The following is a 19026-nucleotide window of genomic DNA, read 5'->3' on the forward strand; positions in this document are numbered from 1 at the left end:
CCATCAATTACCAATAATTTACACACTACACTCTGAATAAAAACATTATAACATTTTTCAATCCTCCAAAAACATTTTCTGCAGGTTGAAGGGGAAAAAAGAAAAAGTCAGACTAACGATTTACAAACTTGCGGCTTTAAAAATTACAGCACATAAAACAAGTGGGAGAAATAATGGTGGGCTGACACTTTGTGATGCGGGAATGACATCTTCATTACCGCAGCAGTGAATTTTGTGGTGGACTAAGGCAACTTTCTCCCTCAGCTTTAGCTCTACAAAAGACCTAAAATAGAACCTGAAAATGAAATAAACCAGATCTATTTTAATGCTGATGTAACCCTATACTGCTTTGTAGCCACAAATAAATTAATTAGTCACTCAATGACTGGAACAAACTCATTAGAGAAACCTCAGCACCGGAAGATGAAACGTAGTTTAGTTTTTCACATCAATACAGTTCAAGGACTTAAAAAAGAAATAACACAATAATTATACAACACCAAAAAAGTCAAAGCACTGTCCTTACTTTTCATGTATAATTTGGCTTGTGGCCTGCTTCAAAGGAACAGCTCTGCAACGTTGGTCACCTTTAAAAACCTTGTTGCCCACGTTAAATCATCTCAGATTCAGATGAAGTTTGACACATCTATGAGCAGGTACCCACTGAAACCGGCAGCCATGTTTCCCCTCATGCTTTTTTTGTTTTTGGGGCAATTACCCAGGTGGCTTTGAGGTGCTAATTAGGCAGTGTTGATTAATACCAGCTGTGCATAATTTGTGCTATTATTGGATGATCACCTGAGACGGGGAGGGAGGGAGAGGGGGACACTGAGGTGGAGGTGGGGGGTCACCAACACTACAGTCAGACACATTATGGTCTGTGACCACAGATACCTGGCAATATCACCTGGGTCATGTGTCAGTAAAGGTCTACGTGCAAAGTGCACACTAAGCAGAGTCCAGACCAGATCTGGGGGATGTTCTGGCTTACATCTGGACTGGATCTGATCCAGGCGATGAACAGAGAAACACATGGATACTTTCTTAATATCAAATTGAAACTACAGTGGATGCAGCCTTTGGCCTGTTTGTTTGGAGGCAGTGGGGTCTGCTTTGTCAGAAAACCAAACCAAAGATAGTAGGTTGGCTAAAAACATGGTTGAAAACGTACTGAGTGTTTCTGGTGTGTCAGTATCTTGTGACCAGGCTGCTGAGGCAGAACAGATCTGGTCTAACTCTGGGCACATCTCATCTCGCACCACACTGAGCTCGAAAGTTGTTGCCATGACGCCCTGGAGGCTGACTGACAGCTGTCACTGTATGAGTCTTTAACTGTGTGTATGTGTGTGTGTGTGTGTGTTACTATTTAACAAATAATATGTCAAGAGGGAGCAAGGAGGGGAAGATGCCATGGAAATGTGCCATGTGTGGGCGGAGGTTGAATGGTGGGGGTTGCAGTGGGATTATAGGTCGGAGAGAAACAAAGAAGAGCAAACGACAGCACAAGCAAAGAGAAAACGTGCCAGAATGTTTGGTTTTAAAGTGAAGCAAGCTAAAGCTTACCACACGGGACACACAACAACATTATCAACGCCAAGCAAAGTCATCTCCACTGAAGTCTCCCCATGACCTACATTTATTTAATAAGAACAATATTTAAAATTCTTAAATGACACTTGCATTTGATGGGCAGCATGGTTGCATAGTGGTTAGATCTGGAGTGGAATCTAACGATCAAGTATTTATACAGGACAGGCCAAATGTTTGGACACACGTTCCTATTCATTTGAATGAGAAGGTGTGTCCAAACTTTTGGCCTGTACTGTATGAAACACTCACAATCAAACTGTGAAATTTGTGCCAAGTTTAAAGAGATTCCCTTGAGGATCTCTTGAGGCATGTCATCTACAAAGTCAGAATTACCTTTTGTGAGGTCACCGCAGGAGCTGCTTTAAGGGCTCTTGAGATGTCCCATCCACAAGGTAAAAATAGCACTTTTCGCATTGCCCTTTGCAAGGCCACATTGACCTTCACCACTGACCTTTGACCTCTGATTTAGTCAGTTCACCATTTAGTCCTGCGAGGCATAGAAAGGCACTCGCAAGCTGAAACCAGAACATTTGTTCTCTGAATGAAAACATTCATTGATTTTCTTTGGCTCAGTTGATGTTGACATCGCAGACTGACTTGAACTGATAGACCACCAGAGCCCAGAATGATCTGTGATGAACTGGAGCCCTTATGTTGCCAAACTGATGTGATTTTTAACCCGTCAAATGGCAGCAAAGCAGAGCTGAACACAGAGAAAATGTAAACAGGAGCATCTGAATCCACCAGAGACATAGAGACCCTAAACCTGTGTTGGTCCACGAAGTCAGCTCTGCTATGGGAGCATTCCCTCCACAAGCATCCAAGGTTTCTGGACCAAGTGTCAAAAGACAAGACGATGACATTCATGCTGCTGAACTGTCCTCCTCCAGCTCTCTCCCCTGTCTTTCTTTGCCTCTGTCACTTGTCTTCCCCTGACTTCGCCCCCTCCACTCTTGCTCTTAACCCCTAATTCTGCGCCTTTATTCTCTCTTATTCAGATCCCTCCTCCTCCTCTCTTGTTCTTTATCCTGTCTTTCTACCACTGCTCGGTCCTCTCATTTTCCTCTCCTCTCCCCTCCTCTTCCCTAATCTTCCCTCCTCATTTCCTTGTCCTCTCTCCTCTACCCTCAGATCCTTTCCTTCTCTTCTCCTCTCATCTCCTCCCCTACTCCTCTCCTGCCCTCCCCTTTCCTTGACATTGGACAGAGGAGAGGAGAGCTACAGTGTGGGCAGTGTTGTTGCAGCAGAGCGCTTCCAAATGTGTCCATCTGCCAAGGAAGATGGGGTGGAGGAGGAGGATGAGGAGGAGGAGGAGGCAGAGGAAGAGGCCAGAGAGCATGTGCGTTAATCAGGATTGACAGTTTACATCGCTCCGAGATAAACACCCATCGCATTTTAATCTTTCACCAATCACATGGGCATCCACACGCCACAGGCAAAGGAGACACATACATACACACATGCACTTGAAGTTCAGATGAGCAGTTTCAAAGTAGGTATATGACGTGCACATACTGTACTGCACACACAGAAACTCTGTGCAAGCAACCATAGCAATGGTTGCTATAGAAAATCCAGGAAGCTTTTGATGGCACATTTCCAAGAAAAAGCTTTCATGTATCATCCCACATGGGGAATTGTGGGATAGCGTGCATACTGTATGTACAGTGAGTGAGGAAACTGGGAGCTCTCAACCCACCAACTCCCGGAAATACCACGCCCCAAGATCGTTCACTCTGAACACGAAATACTGCATGCCCCGCTTCACTCTGGCTACGTGGAGAGTTACAGGTTTGATATTTTGTTTTCATATTATTTTCTAAGACCAAACTGGAGTATGCCCAGACGGTCCTGAGACCTGATATTCCACCAGGCAGCCACTGGAAGTAATTTCAGATTGTGCTGTCACTGGTCTCTAATAAACGTCAGCATGCCAAAACACAGGCAGTTCACCTTTGTAGCATGCTGACTGTTAGCATCATCACCAATTTTATTTGCTAATTAGCAGTAAACATAACACTTTTTCCAGGAATTTCTGAAAAATAATGATTCTGACCTGATCAAAAGCACAACTATGAACAGTTACAATTGAGAAGAAAATGGCTGTGTTTTGAGCCCATCATTCATAAAAATAAAGAGTTGCTCGGTCGTCTGATCAGCAGGTTGTTATGACCCATAGGTAAGGTGCTACGATGAGATGACTGAGTGAACAGCTGCTTCCTTCATCAAGCAGCTCTGCAGGAACTGAAATACACAAGTCATTTGCTGAACTCCGGGTTTCTCAGCTTGCATCTAGTGAGAGGAGAAAACAAGGAGAGTGACTGTAGCTGCTCACCTGGGCTGACGCTGTGAGGGCAGGGGGCGCCGGGCCTCCTCCCCCAGCCGGCTGAGGGAGGGCGACCTGCTCCTTGACCCCCTCCCCATGGTCCGGACCACCACAGTGCCATTGGGACTGCTGCTGGGCATCTGCTGGAGCAGCTGGGGTGACAGGCTGCGATGCAATGCTGAGGAGCCAGGCTGCGAGTGACCCTGCTGGGGGGCCCGGTGCGGGTTTGGCTGGGCGTGTTGGTGCTGCTGCAGGTGGGGGGCCCAACTGCTGGGAGAACCGTGTTGCTGCTGCTGGTACTGACTGACTGTTAGGTTGTTGTCACTGTTAGAGCGCAGGAGGACCCGTGGCGCTGACAGTGAGGTGGGAGACTGGCCGTTTCCACCACTGTTGCCAGATGATGGACCCCGACGGCGCTTGGTGTAGGCTGGAGTCTCGCGGAAAGGCACTGCAGGGGAACAAAGGAAGAAGGCAAAAAATTTAATTTATCTTAATCTTTATATTCATGTTTTGGCTGAATCTCTAAAAACTCTGGTCGCTGTCGACCAATCTGCTCTCTGGTTCATTACTTAAAACTCATCCAGTGTAAAAAGGTCGGATAGTCCTCTGTCTCTGAGGTCTTATCTGCACTCATATTTGTTCATTTACATCGCTCTTACTGGAACACTGTGCTCATATCTGACTTCCAAGATAGTCTGTTCACTGGACCACGTCAGAGTACTGATGACTGAGTTTCAACCATCACCTGGATTCGCTAAGGATTTGTCCCACCACGGCAGCATAGTGGTTAGTCCTGGACTGGGGTGGGGTGTGCATGTTCTCCCTGTGCCTGCCTGGGTTTCCTCCAGGTACTCCGGTTTCCTCCCACCATCCAAAAACACCATGTTTGGGTTAACTTTTGACTCTAAATTATCTGTAGGTGTGAGCGTGATTGGTTGTTGGTCTCTGTCTGTCTCTGTGTGTTGACCCTGTGATGGACTGGTGACCTGTCCATGGTGTACTGGGATTGGCTCCAGCAGCCCCCGGAAACGGATAAGCGGTACAAGATGAATGAATGAATTGAATTTATATTATCGGTGTCATTCTGAATCATGTGACATCAACAGTGAAGAGGGTGTTTAAAGTTTAAACTCAATCACCTCGATCAAAATCAAAGGAATGAGTTGGAGAACCAGCTGACTTTTAACTGATATTTAAATAAAGTTTCAGATATTCACCTTGATCAGATTTTTATTACTTTAATAATGCAGTGCTTTTACTCCACTTGTATCTTTTTTTTTTTCATTTAATTTTATTGATTTAGCACTTTGTGAAATGTGTCAAAAAGTGCTATATAAATAGTCTCACTTGCTGAAAACAGAATCATTCCAACAAACAATTTGCACTTCAACAAATAAAGGCCCGAAACACAAAAACAATTCAAACAGAGGATCCTATGCACCTGCAGTTTACAGGCAAAATCTAATAAAAATCACAGTTCACATCAGCTGTGCTTTAAACAAAACAACAGTTCAATCCAGATGAGAGGACACTGGAGGACATTATCAGTGCCTAAATATCGCTTCCTCTGCACCAACCAAGGCAGCAGCATGAATCTCCACAGCAGCAGTCTGTACGGGAACCCCCGAGTGGCTGAAGCACTAAAGGGTCTGCTGATGAAATAAATCAAGCTTGAATGAGGAACATCGATCCTTCTAATGACCATCAGGGTGCGACTCCAATGGTTGTTAAAAGAAGTCAGATGGTATTTCTATGGGAAGATGTTCCTACTTCTCACTTTATTTATTAGCTCAGCCAATGTTTTCTTAATAAGTTAATGGTCTCAGCCTCTATTTTCAGGTCTCCATTCACTTTTTAAATGATGGTCGCATTCAAAGGAAAATAACCATAAAGCAGGGAATGCATCAGGGGGTGTGGCCACAGCGTGACTGACAGACTGTAGCGAACAATGAAGATAAAGAGCAGGAAAGATCCAGTCCTCACTCTGCCTTAGCGCCACCTTCTCTTCTTAAGATACTTCACTCAGCAGTGGCTGCATTTTATGGACCTACTTTTCTATTATTGTTCTTTTTTATTTACAGTCTCTGTTTGTATTTTCTCTATATTCACTCTAACATCTGCACCATTTGGACTCGGTGTAGTCCAGTCACAACATTCAACACCAGTCATTCTGATCATTCCAGCATCGGTCCTGTTCTAGAGTGGGATTGGTACTTTCTGTTAGCGCGCCGCTGCTCGACAACAGGGTACACGGTTCAACCATAAACAGGCCAATTCTAAAAGTCTTTCATAGCACTGCAACATGTTCCTCTATCATCTGCACCAGCTCCTCATGGGCAGGACCACAGCACAACATCTGCAGCAGCATGTGTGCGCTGATCAAACACACCATTTACACCCATACACACGTACACAGCATCTGTTTACAAATCTGTTCATCAGAGTACTTTCTAGGATTCTGTTTCTAAAGCTCAGCTCACTTCATGGATGAGCACTTTCACTGTAAGACGAGTTTAAAATGAGCCCTGTAGAATTCCAACTGTAATTTGAAAAATCGGTTAGTTTAGCTTAAATGACAGTTTTCTATATCCAGTGTCACACCAAACCTGAAGACACAAGTCCGCAGGTCGTCTGTCAGCTGGTTTTTATGACCTCATGTTTAGGTTTTGTTGCGAGGTGACATAGTGATCTCAGTAATGATGACAAACAAACAGACAAAAAACCCCACACAGGAATGTGAAAAAGAGAACAATGTTCGATTCCCCTGTAAAAGTGGAAGTTTATGTTGCTCAGTTATCTGTTCATCATTGTATTTGTTACCACAAGAACAGCGATTGTCTATGATTGTCTGTGATTGTGATCGTCTGTGTTTATGTTAACCTTATCAAGAAATGTTCCCTTTTAGGAAGCGGGTTGGCAAAGTCTGTTATTACTGTCACAATGGACAAATAAGACCTGCAGCCCTTGGAGCGCTGTTCCAGGAGATGCCTGTTTGGGGCCTATTGGAAGGTTTTAGTGCTTCATGCTGGATGATTTGTTGACTTGGCCTCATGTTGGCTTTTGTGGTAGCTGCGAACTGCGATTTTTCTGATGCCAGTCAGTGTCAATTAGACACTCCATCATTATGTCCTAAAAACAAGAAGCTATTGTCCTGCAGGCTGACAGTGATTAGGGTGAACACCATCAAGAACACAACACTGTCCAGGATTTGTGGGATATTTATTGCCATTCATGATACAGCCACAGACTCCAGACTCGGTTGGAAGGTCCTTCAATGCTCCCCATCATTTAAAGTCAGTGTTAATGCTACACAGGGGGCTCCACCTGTTTTTGCTGTGATAGTATTTTGGGGATTCAGAGAACCAGCAGCTTTCTACAGAAATGCTTGTATGAAGGGTCGGTAAACTTGGGAAACCCTTTCCCTTCCTGACGTCACATTAGACAGGCCTTTGTTCAAGCTGTGCTGGAACTTGCTGAAACTGACAATTCACATTCCCGTTCCCAGCTTTGTGAATCCCAGAGACCTAAGTTAAAGATTGTTTTAAACTTTGGACCATACCTGTCTCAATCACCATTCCCAAACACTGATTTCTTTATGACTCTCTCAAGACACAATTCAGACACAACTCACAATTTTATTTAACTTTTTTTTTTTTTTTAATTAAAAATCACACGCTTCTCGATCCTCCACGAAAATCATACTTTTTTGGAAATGATTTGGCAGCCAACTTGAAATATTTTCACAGCCCAGAGGTTGGGAATCAATTGTTCTAGAGCATATCTGTGAAAATGTAGATTCAATAGTGAGAGTTAATGAGATTGCTGCCATTCTGATCCTCCCTGATCCTAACAAGTCCTCTGCCATTAGAATAAGAAAAAGGCATCACTATGCCTCTTGCCATGGTTGCTTTTTATTTTTGGGAGCATTTGGTCACACTTAAAATAGTGTTATTGACTGCGCAGATGCTTCATTGAAGGAAACAGCTTTACATTGTCAGCCTGGAAGGAGTTGATACAACCCAGCTCCAAGAGACCTCCATCAGTCCATCCATGTCTGTCTGTCCATTCACGTTCCTAAGTCCTGCTGTCCATCTGTCTATCTCTCTATCAAATTCAACCAACCTACCTACATACCTGCTTATCCCCCGAGGATTAGGCAGGGTTTTTAAGGTTTTTAAGATACTGCTCACATCAAGCCTGGATCAATGCAACAGCATTTGTGCACCACAGAAAATTGAACTGAAATGAATTGAATTAACTATATTGTCAATGTGTTGCAAAGCGCTACAAATTGAGTGCTAAACTCAAGGGAGCACAGACATAAGGCACAACACTGAACACATAATCACATAGTTATATATATAAAACACCCTCAAGTAATTGAAATAGTCCTTTGAGAACAGTATCTCCTAATAATAGAAACAATACTGCATAAAAGTGGTTTATAAATGCACAAAATATAAGGAAAAGAAGGTGTAGAAGATGAATATCTTTCATAATAACTTCTGCTGTGATATGCTATTTCCTCTCAGTGATGTCACAACTGCTTGGCAACTATGTAAACACATGCATGCCTGTCCATCCATCTATATCCATGTATCCACTGACCCACTTCGAGCCTTTGTCACTGTACATGTCTTGTCATCTTTTTCTGGATCAATCCATCAAAATCTAATCTTTCTTTTTCTTCGATCTGTTCTCCAATACCAGGCAGACAAAGCCAATATTGCATATAAATGCCTTCCCCATACACACAGACACACACAAAATATTGAACTGAGATTGGTGATTGCCCAGTGCTCTTCACTCCCCGCTGCTCTCCCTTCTCTAGCCATCATTAGCATGGCTATCAGGATTACTTGTGCAGAGCTGGGTTCCTCGGGCCCCCACTGGCTGATCTGTACTGTCAAACTGAACCAGTAATAGAGGTTGGCCTTGATTTCCCCATGGATATAATTCTCCATTAGAGTGCGAGACGACAACATCCCCATCTCTTCTTGCAATTATGACAGAGTAGGGAGAGCAGAGGCAGAAGAAGGCTTGCAGCCATTCCAGTGCCAGTTGCCTGTTAGCTGCACTACAGTTTCCTCGTCCTTCACTTTCTGGCAGCCTGAACATCTGAAGGCTCCACTGAGTCATTATTGCTTTCCCTGACAAATCTCTCTCTCTCTCTACAGCAGACGTGTTGATGAGCAGAGAAGGTGCTAACATCTAATGAGCTAGCACATTTAGGAGCTAGTAGGCTATCTTCATCACTGAGGTGTGTGAATGGGCTCCAAGCTGTTGGAATTTGTTTTAAGCTCAGCGAAGACACACACAAATGTATTGATTCACTTGCTCTTTCTTAGAAGCTCTTGCACACAATTTCTGACACAAATTAAATATCAAGCACAATGGGGGCGTGGAGTCAAAACATTTCACACATCTTATGTAAGAGTTGGAAAAGCAATCAGTGGGATCTATGTAGTGAAATAGTCTCGAAACACAGAAGGCGTGTCAGAGGTCAGAGACTCTGGAAGCACTCAGCCATGATGCTAATACACTCCAGTCTGTCCCAGTGTAACATGTGCTGTCATGAAGCATAACCAAAGCTTAAGTCTGTACATTTGAATCTCTAGTTGCTGGAGCTTTGTAGGTTGGGGAGACAATCAGGAGATCCTGGGGCGACCTGCTAGCCAACTGTTTTGGGCACAAACAAACAAAAGGGCTCAGTAAGCGCATGATCTCAAAGTAGACATATAGTAGCCATTATAGCAAGCCATTTAATGACGAGATGCCCTGTCACATTCTGCTACAAGCCCCAAAAAAATTTCTTAAAAAAAAAAAAAAGAACAAAACAAACAAACAAAAAAACCCTCTAACAAACAATTCCGACACAAATGTACATGCAGCTGACCATCCAACTAAAGCTGCATCACTTTGCCAATCTTAGCACCATCGCCAATCACTGAAACATTCCTCTTCCGCCACACCTCAAAACACTTAAGTTCACATTCTCTGTAAACTGGCATAAAATGTTTGTATTCCTCAAAAATTCCTCAATGTAGAATATGCATTGGGGGCACGGTTACCATGTGATTGACAGACTGTCCTAGACAATCAGGATAGAGTACAGGGAAGGTCAAATCCAGCTCTCACCCGCCCTCGCTCTATTTGTAGGCTCTATGTCCACTTAATTAGTCTTTGAGTTAAAGCTACGATAAATTCAATTCTTCCTGTTCTATTTGAGTCTTTGTACCTCATTGATTTCTTTGACTATGATATTAAATAACTCTATATTTGGAGATGGCAAATATGTATATTACCATTATGTGACACAACACTGTCACCAGTGATGCAGAAATTATGCTGATTTATAAGTTTCCAAAACCTGAAATTACTGGTGGCTGCAGGGTATTGATGATTTTTATTGTACTTTTATCCTACTAAAATTAGATTCACTGGTCAGATTCTAGTGCTTGAGGTTTCAATTGCATCATCGTCATCAGCAATGGGGACGTCTTAAAAGGTTTACACACTTCATTGCAATGGAGGATTTAAAGTGAATATAAAAAAGCTGTCAGTTGTAGAAACATCCTACAGAAAAATTCGGATTTTTGGCGCCCTTCCCCGCCTATAGACTCCACAGCGCCGTCTTCATTGAGAAAATAGCAGAGGATGTACCGAAGCTACAACGCCACCAACATGGTTTCACACACGGGCAGATGGCCGGGCTGGTCTGGTTTTATTCGGGTGAGTGAGGGATGGTATGGTCATGTCTGTGAGTGTATTCTCTACATTGGATTGCCATTTTCCATCGCGTGACCCAAAAAGTGTTCCGGAGCCGCGCTGCCTCCTTTTCTTTCCCCTCCGCACACACAAAAAATAAAAGTTATTCTTGTAACCTAAATAGGCTCCGACCTACCTACATATCACTCTTGATTGAAGCTGAACACTTTCTTACTTTTGTCCCTGAGGCGGCTGAAAAACCGTCTACATTCCCAATAAGTTGAGTCTGACGCTGCAGCGCCAACTCCGAAACGTTCGAGACCCGAGCTGGATGAGAAAAGTAGCTGAAGACGGCTCTAGTTTCTTACCTTCCTTTTTTAAGGCATTGATGATGGACTTCATTTTCGCTCCTTTGCTACTCCTGCTCGGCTTCAAGTTGGAGCATATCACAGCCTGACTTTCCCTTTCAGCACCACGGACAGCGACTCCGCGGAGAGGAGCTGCCGCGCGCTGCGCACATGATCCCGCTCACACCTTCTGCCGCCGTGCGACCCCCTCCACCGACACACACACACACACACACACACACACACACACACACTTCCTACTACCCCGCCCCTTACACACCTCCCTTCGTTCCCGAGGGGCGCAGACTGCGCTGCACATCCTCCCCGTGGAGCGAAAATAAAAGTAAGAGGGCAGCCACAGAGGAGACACACGGAGAAGATGGGAGGACCTCCATGACATTTATTCATTGCTGTTTCTTCATGCAAATCTGCAAACACACTGTGGCACGAACAGCGGAAAGATATTTCTGTCAAAATCCCAGTGAGTCTCTAATAATAATACAGTAGGTGACAAGTGCGTCTCACATCATGCCGGTTTCGTGTGATAATTACTTGATGAAATGTGACAGCGTTACAGCACAGATCCACACAACACAGCCTGCATCCGTCCACATACTTTTGACCATTATTTCAACGAATTAAACATTTGTACAGGTAGCTTGTGGCTTCAGAATAAGTTATAATCCATTCAGCTGTAAAGACATATAGCAGCTATATGTCTCTATAGCTGCTATTGCTTTTCATAATAAAGTTCATATGTGAACTTCTCAAGTGTTTATCTTGAGTTTTAATATCCATGAAAAAAATAAGAATTGTGGTTTTAAGAACCAAAAGCCATCTCAATATAGTTTTGCATGTCTTCATTCGGGCTTCTCTCTGACGCTCCAGCAACAACCAGTCAGTCAGACAATTACAAGAGACGATCTGAGTGTCTCTGCAAATTGATGATAAATTTGGACCTACTGAATTATTTTCATGGGATCACTTAGAAACCAGGGAAACCAAATCAAATATGATCTGCTTTCTTGCTAAATCAACCAAAATTTTGAGATGTGGGCATCAACAGAGTGATAACTTGACCTGAATAACTTCATCCCCCTTTAACACTAACCCAGCAGGCGAAGTGGAGAATGTAGCTATTTGGTTTCTCTGACTAAATGAGAGAAAAGAATCAGGTAAGATGGACAAAGGAGAGACCAACAAGCAAACAAATAAATAAATAAAAATATCTTAATTTAATCAAGATCAAACTTTTAGACTATATGGAGCTTTGACGTATGGACCTTTAAATATCAGATGTTGGTCATTAGTTCTGTTCACTTCAAGTATACTGAAGGTTCCCTCTTAACACTTTGGAAAACCTGCATGCTGCTATATTTTACTTTGCGCATTCTGTTTTGTATATGTTTAATCAAAATTTCTCCAAACATTTATTTAAATACTCACATTTAAATTAGTCTGGCTTCAGGGGAGAGTTTTGGTAGTGATTTCAATGCTGCCTCTGAGGCAGAACCTGAGGAACTAAAGTACATGAAGTGAAATTAAACAATGTTTAATGTGGAGACAAATCGTCTAGTAACAGAAAAGAACTGTGTTTTCCTTCCATCCTTAAACCGCCTCAGGTGTTTCCAGTCGCCTCATGTAAGATTCATAAAACATAAACAGAACAGAGAAAACAACAGCTGACTATTTGAATTGATAACTTCAAGACATGCACAAACTCACACACAAACGCACACACTAAAACCCCCATCTCTTTGAAAACAAAATGAAAATCATGTCGCGCAAACATCATCCCCATTAAAGCAAGAACAGAAACAGCAGGAGTGAGGAGGAGCAGACAGCTGCAGTGAGATAAAAAAAGATAAACTTTTAAAACTTTCATGTTGGAAATATCTGGACAGCATTTGGATTCTTTAGAAACAGCACATTTCCTGGAAACTTGACCATGACAGGGATCATATTAATATATGTAAGATCCCCATATTTACCTAAATAGATTTCATATCCATCTGTTACACGCACACAAAGACCAAAAACTTATGGATTACTCATAACAGCAGAGTAGGTGGAGTCAGATTTGTCAGAAAAACCTGTTTATTTCAGTTTAAATCTGTCATCACTGCCATCCATCTTCTATCTGCTACTTTCCCGTTCCAACACCAGCTTTACCATTTATCTTATGGGTTTACTGTATTTTGATTTGTGCATCTAATGAGGATGCATGAGAATTAGAGGAGTTGAATCCAGCTGCTCTTTGTCAGGCAAACTCACAACAAGGCTTTAATGGAAACCACAAACGTCTCCTTTACAATGAGATCATACATATTACAATGAAAGTTTAATAAATGTTGATAGTCATATTGGAGCGTAAACTAAACAAACGTTCACTGTGAAGACTGATTCCCTTGTCAAACTTCATTGGCTCAAAATGTGGTTCATATTAGATAGCAAGGAGTAAAACAATGAGAATGTGGACGATGATGATGATGATGATGATGATGATGAATGTTTAGTTCTCTTAACTGTCAGTGCGCTTCATGGAATTCAATTTGGAGCCAACAAGCTTCCTGAGGAAACAAATCCTCTGTGTTGCTAGGCAACTCAACGGGGAATGGGGGTGGGGGCGGTGCCTCCTTACATCATTAAAGCTCACACCTTCCTGTTTTTTGATGTAATATATATTCAGATGACCCTACCACAGCGTATGGGCTCCTACTTTGCTTCAAGAAGGTTTCCACATCTCCGATCTTTCAGTTTCTTCCCTCTGTCACTTCACAGCGAGGGGGTGATACACACCACACATTAAGTGACCCAACTGAAGAGCCACATACCAGATGGCCACATGCAAAGCATATGCTTCATAAACTATGCAATAATCCAACAGACTCCTTCATTTGTATTTTTCTACTGCGAACTGTCGCTTCATCCAAACTGTTTACATTAGTTTCATACAATTATTTTGATTCTGAAATCCTAAAATCCTGATCCAATGGGCTCACCTACCAGTCAGCTAATGACTGAATTAGAAGGGCGGTGACAAAAAAGGGAAAGAGGATTATTATTACAACTACTAGTACTAATATTTATGATCATAGCAATAATAATAAAAAAATCCGATTTCAAAATGGTTTTTCAGGCTCCACTGAAAACGGAGTGCACCGTTGCAACGGAAGCTTAGCAGTGAAGTCCAACACTTATTTAGGTCCCCCTCACTTACATCGGGGGTTCTTGGTCTTCCAGGTTAAGGTTGAGTTTGTGTTTGGTTTCACATTAAAACAGACAAAAGCACAAACTGACTGCAGCCACAAATATCACTAAGAAAAGCAGACCAGCTGAACAATATGTAAAATGCTGCAGTTATTATACATATAGCCATGTGAAGGAATGCACCACATGTACACACACACACAAACACTGATGACAATGAACTAAGATAATCAGTAACACATCACACACATAAACAATAAGCTTGTTTCCCATTGAAATAATACTGCCCTTGGTCCTGTACGGTACTTCCGCCTGATGATTTACATGAGAACAAACCATCAAACTGTCTTGTTGGAGCAGCTTTTGAAGTGAAAAATACAGACATGGTGTCATGTGGAGGCAAAAATAAATAAATCAGCTGATAGTGTCAATGAAGCTTTCATCCCTTTCTGACAGGATGTTGAAATTGTGTGCATCAATTTTACCCTCCTTCCCGGACACACTGCTGGAAGTATCAGCCAAATATAGCGTGGATTTGAGAGAGCATGTGTGTGAAACACAAACCACCAATGACAACATGCCTGTTTAACAACGAGGAACATTTCACACTGATAAATAAATTAACATGTTGTCTTCATTTATTCATCTATAAATACATATAAAACCACTTTGTGTTTGTGGAAGAGCAGCGACTCTCATAAATATAAATCTTTAAGGCCATAAATTTAAATAAATCACATTTTCTTGATTTGTCAGTCTCACAGTTTCCCAAAAGTTCAACATGAGGTCATCAAAGTTGTTGTTTTTTCCAAACAAAAGTAAAAAAACAAAAAAACAAAAACGGTGCATGCTTTAAATTAAAGGTCCATATACAAAGCCACTAGTCTAAGTTCTCCAGTATTAAACCTAAATTAGTGATATCCATGATAAGATATATTTGTGGTTTTAAGAGCCGAAGAACATCTCAGTATAGTTTTCCATCTGCTTTCTCAGGCTTCTTTCTGGAGCTCTCCTACCAACAGGTCAGACAAGCAGAGCCACAAACAGACTGGGAAACATGACAGGTCGCCTGTCAGCTGGTTACTGTGACCTCATCGTTACGTTTTATTGCTAGACAACATGAAATGGTCATAGTGATGGCAGGAGCAAATGAAAAACTGCAGCAACATTGTTTATAAATGACCAAAGCTGACATAAGGAGGAGGTTGGCGGGGATGAAGGTAAAGGTCTACATTTTCACATTAATTTCCTTTTTAGTTTTGCGAGGCATCAAAATTATTCCTGTGCTATGGCCCCGCCCTCAAATGAAAACAAATATGCTTTGTAATTTAGCTTAACCCAGGTGTTGACACGACAGGCATTATTATTTCTTATGCAAAATTATATAAATTATATGAATTTTAATACAATTTCAAGATAATTTATGACAACTTTATATTTTACCAATATTAAGATGCCAAAAAAAAGATCCCATTGTCATTTGACTCTCTGGATTTTGGTTAGTGAATCAAAAATGCTGTGATCCAGTTTTTTTCATTTGTTTTTGATAAGGTCAGTGGAGAAAGCCAGAGAATGGGAGCGAAAGTTTAGGATTCACGCGCAGGAAACAGTCAATCCAGTCCACTCCTGAATTAAAAATACTTTGTCCTTAAACCAGCATCCTGGTGAGTTTGATTATTATATAATGATTTATTAATATACTGAATGCTGATTAGGTCTCTACACACATAAATGGCATGATTATAGCGATGTGGAATTAGATAGACAAGCAGTGTAATTAATATACAGTCAACTACTTTGACTTTGTGTTTTTGTGTGTTTGGTCAATGTGTGCTCCTTGCTGGATTATCACAACCAGGCAGCGGGTGGTCTAATACGCTCATGTGTCAATCACCCTTGCACAGGCTTTCTGCCGTATGGAGGGTGAAATAGAACTGATATCTCCCTCTGACACGCTCACTCTATACACTCATTACCCTCAGCTTACAAAATGTGTGTGTCCTGTTTTTGTTTCATTAAATAACCTTTTTTAGGATCACATTTTGGCATGAACACACTGCTGCATTAGTTGTTTTGTTTCCATTGTTCTGACTCAGGCTCACGTTCGTGTAGCATTGTCTTCATTTCTGCTGCTGAATGAATGGAAACATGAATTAATGGAAAGAAAACATGGAAGTCAGTCAGACACACTGTGACTTTGAGTGTGAGTGTGTTTGTCTGCGGTGGGCTTTGGCAGTTTGAAGAGATGAGGAAGATCAGGCTCTCGGGGTGAAAGGTCAGCAGAGTTCACTAACAATGTGAACAGACTCATTGGATTTTATTTCGGTTATTTGAGTGCCACAGATCATAGATCCGGACAGTGTGTGTGCTCTAATTTGTTAACATTCATTGATTCATTCATCTTCTCCTGCTTAATTATTTCCGGGTTGCCAATCCCAGCTCACACTGGGTGAGGGCGGGGTCACCCTGGACAGGTCACCAGTCCATCACAGGGCCAACACACAGAGACAGACAGAGACCAACAACCACTCACACTCAGACCTACAGACAAAAAGTCGCCAGTTAACCTAAACATGATGTCTTTGGACGTTGGGAGGAAGCCCACGCAGGCAGAGAACATCCAAACTCCACGCAGAAAGGCCCCAGGCCGGGGAACTGAGCATGCAGCCTTCTTATTGTGGGGCAACAGTGCTAACCAATATGCAGCCATACTGCCGATCGATCTGTTAAGATGGCTGACAAAATGAAAGCAGAAATGTTTTGCACACATGAAGCATCTGCCATTATTGGAGGAAAATAATAAGACAAATAGTAATAATAGTTTTAAGGCAGCTTTGCAGCTGGGATCATAATAACACCAACAACAAAAACAAAACTACTTCTACTACTAAGCTAAGCTTTAATGTGGGCGGGGTTACATGATCATAGTGGTTACACTGGGGCAGGAGGGCAGTCGAAGAATTTCCAGTATTGTTAACTATTCTTGACAAGCTACATATTTCCATGTGCATCCCTTGATGTACTGATATATCCAGATACAGTCTATAAGTCTCACACATACATACACACACACACACACAGTGGGTGCTATATAAAGAACATCAGGCTACACACCAATAGCTCTAACTGCCCTTTGAGGAGCCTTCCTTTCTCCTTCACCAGCCACACTGTGTCCTACTTCAACCCCCCCCCCCCACCCCTGACACACACACATACACACTGTCTCTGTACAGTCCTACTGCCCGCGAAGCCAACGCTGATGTAATAATTCACTGCATTCTTCACCTGTGATAACCGAGACCAATCTCAGGGTGAGCAGGTGGATGACAAGATTTACCCTGCTTTCAGCACCAACAATGGTTGTCCCAGCAGACTGATGACAGACAGATCAGTTGTCACACCTTCTGCTGACTGGAAGCAAAATGTCAACAATTCTCTTTGTGGGCTGAGGTGATGTGACACACACACACACACACACACACACACACACACACACACACACTCACCATGGTGGGTATGTGTCCAAATTCAGAAAACACATTTCTGAATGTCACAACAGCAAACATCTGCAGCTGTGATCCAACATCTTCTGTTCAAGCATATTGGTGTTTAGGTTTCAACCAAAATACATCCTTCAGTCGAATTACTGAGCTCTGTGCGGTTGGATTCTGGTGTTAGTTGAAGGCCAGATTAACCAGTTGGACAACTGGGGAGTTGATCAAGGACCCAAAACCTCTATGACCCAGGCAGCAAGGACACGAGCAAATATACAGTATCTGGTTCAGATCTCATGAAGCTAATTTAACCTTCAGTGTGACTTTTCTTCTTCAGCCGTTGGAAGAGCTAACATTAGCAGTTAGCACAGAGAGGAACTCACAGCAGCCTGTAACGACAGTCTGTCTCAGAGCCTCCACGCTACACAAAACCAGAAGATGCCTGTCAGTCAAATATGTTACCTCATTAGATGTAAAAGCAGCTCAATTTTTCAGATTATATAAGCATTTAGTCTCATCTCTGAACATTCTCTGTGCTGCTCTAAAGAAATTATTTCAAAGTTCACCATTCTCAGTATTTAACCTGGTCTGAATTTCTGGTTAAAAGGGGGCTGATGACCAAAATTTCACTATATTTTGCATTTTCAGTGTCCTGCCTCTGGACTTCCTCAGTAGTGAAAGTTGGTGACGTGCATTTGGCACTGGCTGGGACATACAGCTGCCGATGATGCCGCCTGAGGCAGCACAGATCAGGTCTGAAGAGTGCAGATGACAGAAATAAAGAAACAACTTGTGGTCTGGAGTTACCTCTTTGCATACACTTAATATTACTAAAGGAAATCAGAATTAATCAAATGAAACCATCTGAAACTGGGTGAATCCTGTCATTTAAGGGCCCCTGGGGGGTCTGAGGCCCCTGCTGGCCAGCTCCATTTTGCCCAGTTGGTTTCCAGTTCTGTAAATGTGTTGAAATATAGAAACAATGATGTAATAAAATGGCAGATCTGTGAGGCTGAACTGTTACATCATCTGGACAGCGAAAGTGTGAAAGCCACAGGGCTCCTCTCTCTCTCTCTCATACACACACGCACAGAATCAACGTTCAAAAGCTCTGAAGCTCCAAACGCTAGCAAGAGATTCAACACGACACAAGCTGTCTCTGAGAGCAGGTAGGCTGGGCTGCAGTGGTGGTGTGAAGCTATTTAGGCGGAGGGGTGATGGGGCAGGGGGTGGAGAGTGGAGGGAGGTGGGGCACCAACCTTTGCAGCAGGCTGAACCCATGGTGGCCAACTGAGAATCCAAAGGTAAAAATGTCCCATCCCACAATCCCACAGAAGTCAGAACAGTCTGA

At 42.5% G+C, this 19026-nt stretch overlaps 1 protein-coding gene across 1 annotated transcript in view; it reads right to left on the reverse strand.

Moving 5' to 3' along the window:
- Positions 1-19026, reverse strand: part of shank2b (SH3 and multiple ankyrin repeat domains 2b) — a 150565-nt gene that overhangs the window by 57395 nt on the left and 74144 nt on the right. The window contains exon 11 of the mRNA XM_029497817.1: positions 3926-4364. Coding sequence (XP_029353677.1) covers positions 3926-4364 — 439 coding nt within the window. The remainder of the gene's footprint in view (positions 1-3925; positions 4365-19026) is intronic.

This window comes from Echeneis naucrates, chromosome 3 (genome assembly GCF_900963305.1).
Source record: "Echeneis naucrates chromosome 3, fEcheNa1.1, whole genome shotgun sequence".
NCBI classification, from domain to species: Eukaryota; Metazoa; Chordata; class Actinopteri; order Carangiformes; family Echeneidae; genus Echeneis; species Echeneis naucrates.